The sequence below is a fragment of the Garra rufa genome, chromosome 17, assembly GCF_049309525.1.
Source record: "Garra rufa chromosome 17, GarRuf1.0, whole genome shotgun sequence".
NCBI classification, from domain to species: Eukaryota; Metazoa; Chordata; class Actinopteri; order Cypriniformes; family Cyprinidae; genus Garra; species Garra rufa.
In genome coordinates, this window is record NC_133377.1 from 40,209,475 (window position 1) to 40,215,973 (window position 6,499).

At 38.9% G+C, this 6,499-nt stretch overlaps 1 protein-coding gene across 1 annotated transcript; it reads left to right on the plus strand.

Annotated features, from left to right (window-relative positions):
* The first annotated feature begins 4,788 nt into the window (after positions 1 to 4,788).
* On the plus strand, positions 4,789 to 6,025 carry LOC141290337 (G-protein coupled receptor 20). Its single transcript, XM_073822513.1, has one exon. The coding sequence runs from the start codon at positions 4,817 to 4,819 to the stop codon at positions 6,023 to 6,025; it is 1,209 nt and encodes a 402-aa protein (XP_073678614.1). The 5' UTR covers positions 4,789 to 4,816.
* Positions 6,026 to 6,499: the final 474 nt, after the last annotated feature.

Sequence of the window (6,499 nt, forward strand, 5' to 3'; positions counted from 1 at the left end):
TGCATACTTTACTTCATCAAAAAACTCATTGTCCATGATTTATAAGCCTGTTTCCTCATGGGGACCTGAGAAATGTCCCCACAAGGTCAAAATCTACTGGTATTCCTATCCTTGTGGATATATAATTTACTATTCTTTTATGAATTTTTTTTAATCTTCAAATGTATAAGACATATTTTAAATCTTTAAATATTTTAAAGATTTAAAATATGTCTTTTAAATTTTTAAAGATTTAAAGATTTACAGTGTCTAATAATTACTTAATAATTAATTAATTAACTACTAATGAAATCTCTTTAAGTATGTGTATTCAGTGTTTATTTATGGTTATGTGTGTGTGTTTATTTATAGGTACTTATCTATCTATCTATCTATCTATCTATCTATCTATCTATCTATCTATCTATCTATCTATCTATCTGTCTATCTGTCTATCTGTCTATCTGTCTGTCTGTCTGTCTTCCCTTTCTATATATAATGGATTTTTGTCTATCTTAAAATACAATTGTCTATACACATTTGTGATAAAGTTTTACATTTGTGGTCATTTTTAAATGGAGATATTTCATATAATGCACTTGTGCACAAAAACTCAGGAGGAAGGGACATTGGGAGCTGCATTTATCTAAATATGGACTATGGATGTGCGTTTTGTTATGGCTGACGTCCCAGAGGCCTGTTTACCGGGTGAGCTTTACGGCTCTCGTCCCTCAAGACAGATTGCTCTGCAAAGTGACTTTTGAAGGCTCTTGCCCAGACTTTAGAGGGACTGTTGGAGATGAGAACGAGAGAGAAGGGGAGGGTGAAAGACGGAGAGAAAACCAACAGGCCTGCAAGTCTGTCATTCTTAAACAAGACTCACAACAGAGCAAACTGCTGGAAAGAAAGCGTCCACTTATCCTTAAGAGACACTTCACACTGCAAGACAAAGAAATGGACATGACTGAAGAGACAAATGCAGTTTTTCTCCGTCTGCAGAAGTGATGGAGATTGTTGAGATTCAATGAGGCTTCAGTTGATTTAGAAACTACAGAAAGCAACCGGTGAGATCCTTTCTTTCCTAATGAATATACATTGTGTTTGAGATTTGTAGTATTTATAGTTGAGTGTTTAACCTCAAACCATTGGATGTTAATTTTATATTTTCCATGGGAAGTTTCAGTCAGATCCCCCTGCTGACCCAACCATGTGGGAAATTACTGAACGTAACATGATGTTACACAAGATGAGCAAATTCTTGTATGTAAAGATCAGACAAAGTTAAATGGCTCAAGTCTGAGAGGATAAAAGAGAATCTGGAATTCTTTTACATATTTCATTAAAGCTCTAAGAGAGAGGCGTTCAGAAAGAGTCTCGGAGAAGAAAGACGTCAGCGAATGATAGAAAAAACTCTCTCACAAAATCAAACGCACAAGAATGTTCCATTTTTAGAAAGCTATGGAAAGCTTCATGCGGTGCCCACTGATGGGACGCCTTTGTGGTGCTCCATTAGGAGCTTCTCATCAGAGAAAACTCAGCGCTCAGAGATATCTGATGGGAATTGATTCAAAATGGGCTCACAGTTAAAACTGTTAAACTTGAGTTAATGTATGCACTACTTTTAAAAAAAAAATATATATATATTTTTTTTAATATTTATTTAGCAAGAAAACATTCATTTGTGAATAAAATAATAATAAGCAGCTAAGTAAATAAATAATATTAAAAATATCTGAATTATATATATTATTATATATTACTAAATATCACTGTAATAATATTTTAATATTCATAGTGTATAGTATTTTTAATGTATTTCTGATAAATGCAGCAAGGAGGCTTCTTTGAAAAACATAAAAAAATATATATGTATGGTTTTAAGTAGTGTGTGCCTATTTATATTTTAAATACATTTAGTAAATTATTATAATATAAAGATTTACTGTTCAAAAATGTAATAATAATAATTTCGAATTATTATTATTATATAATTATTATTATATTCAAAGTGTGTTTATATTTTAAATACATTTTGTAAATTATTACATGCATTTGTTTATAATTATTATATTCATTGGAGATTTGGTTCGGTCCTCATGCTGCACAAAGTGTGACCCATTAAATATAACTATAATTTTTTTTTTTTTTTTTAATTTGTATTTGTACATCATCTTAAAGCTGAATAAATAAGCTTTAAGTTTATTAGGACAGAACAATATTTGGCCGAGATACAACTATTTGAAAACCTGGAATCTGAGGGTGCAAAAAAATCTAAATATTGAGAAAATCACCTTTAAAGTTGTCCTAATGAAGTTCTTAGCAATGCATACTACTAATACAAAATTAAGTATTTTATATATTTATGCTAGGAAATTTACAAAATGTCTTAATGAACATGATCGTTACTTATTATCCTAATGATTTTTCGCATACAAGAAAAAGCAATAATTTTTTCTACAATTACACCTTAAGCTACTTAAGACTGGTTTTGTGGTCCAGGGTCACATATTATTGAACTTTATTTAGTTTTTTTGTTTGTTTTTATATAATTAAGTGTGATAATACTATTATATTTTAAAGAAAAAAAGGAGTATTAAATAAAAATACAATTATTTTAGTAAACTTTTAAAATAAAATGTTAATATTTACTGGTTTTATATAATTTTTTAGAATTTTCAAACTTAAAATCAGCATTATCATTTATCATTATTATATTTTGGTGGGTTTTGAATGGAAATCTTATAGTGAGGGATAAAATTACTGGATCCCCTGCTGATTTTGTACATTTACCCACTGACAAACAAATGAAAAGTCAATCATTTTAATTGTAGGTTTATTTGAACAGTGAGAATAACAACAACAAAAATATCCAGAAAAACACATTTCAAAAAAGTTAGAAATTGATTTGCATTTTACAAAACATGACTTAATACTTGGTGGCAAAACCCTTGTTGGCAGTCACAGATGTCAGATGTTTCTTGTAGTTGGCCACCAGGTTCGCACGCATCTTTTGTGGGAGGGTTTTTTGGGGGATTTTGTCCCACTCCTCTTTGCAGATCCTCTCCAAGTCATTAAGGTTTTGAGACTGATGTTTGGCAAGTCGAACCTTCAGCTCCCTCCACCGTTTTTCTATGGGATTAAGGTCTGGAGACTGGCTAGGCCACTCTGGGACCTTAATGTGGTGCTTCTTGAGCCATGGTGCTTCATTTGTTGCCATGGCTGTGTGTTTTGGGTCATTGTCATGCTGGAAAACCCATCCACAACCCATTTTCAATGGTTGTCACCAAAGATTTTACGTTACATGGCCACTGGTGCGGTTGTCCTGTCCCCTTAGCAGCAAAATACCCCCAAAGTGTAATGTTTGCACCTCTATGTTTGACGGTGGGGATGGTGTTCTTGGGGTCATTGGCAACATTCCTCCTCCTACAAACATGATGAGTTGAGTTGATGCCAAAGAGCCACATTTTGTCTCATCTGACCACAACACTTTCACCCAGTTCTCCTCTGAATCATTCAGATGTTCATTGGCAAACTTCAGACGGGCCTGTTATACAGGTATGTGCTTTCTTGAGTAGGGGGACCTTGCGGGAGCTGCAGGATTTCAGTCCTTCCTGCCGTATTGTGTTACCAATTGTTTTCTTGGTGACTATGGTCCCAGCTTCCTTGAGATCATTGACAATATCCTCCTGTGTAGTTCTGGGCTGATCCCTCACCGTTTACATTGAGACTCCACAAGGTGAGATCTTGCATAGAGCCCCAGAGCGGGGGTGATTGACAGTTATTTCATGTTTCTTCCATTTGTGAATAATGTTGTTACCTTCTCACCAAGCTGCTTAGTCTAGTAGCCCATTCCAGCCTTGTGTAGGTCTACAATCTTGTCCCTGACATCCTTGGACAGATCTTTGGTCTTGGCCATGGTGAAGAGTTTGGAATCTGATTGATTGATTGCTTCTGTGGACAGGTGTCTTTTATACAGGTAACAAACCCTTTGAGAGAAGGCTCCTAATCTCATCTCGGTACCTGTATAAACTAGCCTAGAAATCTAGACGCACCCTAGCGGCAGCAAATATTATTTTGCAGCCAGGTGGGTCTAGACACTCTCAATAGACCTTCTAGCTGCAAAAACCCAAATTGGGTCAGGCCAATCACAACGCGTATAGAGTAGGCGGGGCGGGCTTAACATATTACGACAGAGTTGCGACGGCTGCTTGAAAAACAAAGAATGGCGGCTGCAGCTGTCGAACAGCGGTCTTTCGAATCGGCTTTGGCCGCGACTGTGGAGGACTTGGAGTTAAGTTTTTCTTTAAGAAACGAGCAAAGAACGGCACTTAAGTCATTTTTAAAAAAGGAAGATGTGTTTGGAATTTTGCCGACTGGATACGGAAAAAGCTTAATATACCAATTACTACGTCACCTTCTTCGTGGCTCTGATTGGTTGAAGCGCTATCCTATTGCGTGCATAGGGATTTTGAGAGACAACAGTTTATCCCGCCCCTCGGAGTAAGCCGCGTCTATGGAGAGTTTCCAGACTAAACATCTTGATGTAAGTCTGGCTCGCCAGGCTATGTATAAACACCTGGAAGACAGAAATCTTGCTGATTGATAGGAGATCAAATACTTATTTCACTCATTAAAATGCAAATCAATTTAGAACTTTTTTGATTTTTTTTGTTGTTATTCTGTCTCTCATTGTTAAAATAAACCTACCATTAAAATTGTAGACTCATAATTTCTTTGTCAGTGGACAAACGTACAAAATCAGCAAGGGATCAAATAATTAGTAGTAGTATTACAGTTATTTTAAAATGGTAATTGTGAATTAACAGCTGTCAATGCAATGCAATGTCAAGAAGTGCTATGTCATGCAGGTACGCAAATGAGTGGTCTGAACATTTTTTATTTTAGTCGCATATACTTGTGTACCACTTATGTGCACCCCGATTATAAATCTATTTTCTATGTTCTAGCCATGGAGACCTTCCCCGGAGGACACTCAAACATCACATCCGAGTTTCCCGTCAACACCAGCCTCCTCCTGCCGGGGGTCCCGTACATGAAAAAACTGGCACACCTGGATGAGGCTTTGTATCAGGACTTCTATGTGCTGTGGGTGACGCTGATGGTGGTGAACACACTCATGTTTGTGGTCGGCGTGGTCCTGAACAGCCTGGCCCTGTATGTGTTCTGCCAGCACAGTCGCTCTCGGAGCACACCGGCCATATACACCATAAACCTAGCGGTGGCTGACCTGTTGGTGGCGCTGTCGCTCCCGGCCCGCATTGCACTGTACCACAGTGGCGGCAACTGCGTGGTGTGTTTCTACCTGCATACGTTCAGCTACTTCGTCAATATGTACTGCAGCATTTTGTTTCTTACAAGCATCTGTGTGGATCGTTATATGGCGGTGGTGCGTTCGTCGGCAAGCCGTTGGCGGAGTCCTGCGGTTGCCAAAAGCGTGAGCATTTGCATCTGGCTGTTCGCCGTCGTGGTCACGTACTCTCTTCAGACGTCTGCACTGGAGTTCAGCGGAGGATCTTGCTGTCGCGTCGCCGTGCTCTTCGCCCTCACTGTTCTGGAGTTCGTCCTGCCGCTGCTAGTAATCGCGACGTTTACGATCCGTGTCGCCTGTGCGCTCGCGGATGGCCGGCTCATGCCGCAAAGCTTGGGTCGTCGTGCTCGTGCCGTTCGGCTGCTCGTGGCCGTGCTGCTGGTGTTCACCGTGTGCTTCATGCCGTATCACATACGCGAGGCTGTGGTGTATTTCCAGCTAGGGGGCAGCAGAGAGCAGCACGTGGTGGCGTATCATGTGACCATCACGCTCAGCAGTCTGAACAGCTGCCTGGATCCTGTGGTTTACTGCTTCGTGCCAGATAGTTTCCGCTCCACATTGCGGAGAGAACAGAAGAAGAGATTTGGAGAGCATCCGATGGCCATCAAGGGAAACAGGAGCAGCAAAGCTGCAGGAACTCCGACTGCCATCGCATACAGCGTCGCAACGCTCACGCTCACACCCTACATATTGCCGGCCAAAGACATTCCTGCCTGAAAAAAAAACACTTGGAGCTATGAAAATCTTTAGCAATTGGAAACATCAAAGAAACGTGTTCCAAAAGAAGAAAAGAAAGATTGCATACACACTTAAAAATATAGGTATCTATATATGGTTCTTCAAGGCAGTGGTTCTCAATCCTGGTCCTGAAGGACCCCTGCTCTGCACATTTTGCATGTCTCCCTTATTTAACACACCTGATTGAGATCTTCAGCTCATTAGTAGAGATCCATGAACTGAACTAACGAGCTGAAGATCTCAATCAGGTGTGTTAAATAAGAGAGACATGCAAAATGTGCAGAGCAGGGGTCCCCCAGGACCAGGATTGAGAACCACTGCTTCAAGGTACTTAATGTTCCATAAAGAAACTTTGTTTCCATTCAACAAAAGGTTCTTTATATAGTAAAAAAAAAGCACTGTGTTCACATGGTTATTTTTTAGAATTTTTACTTAAAGGAACACTCCACTTTT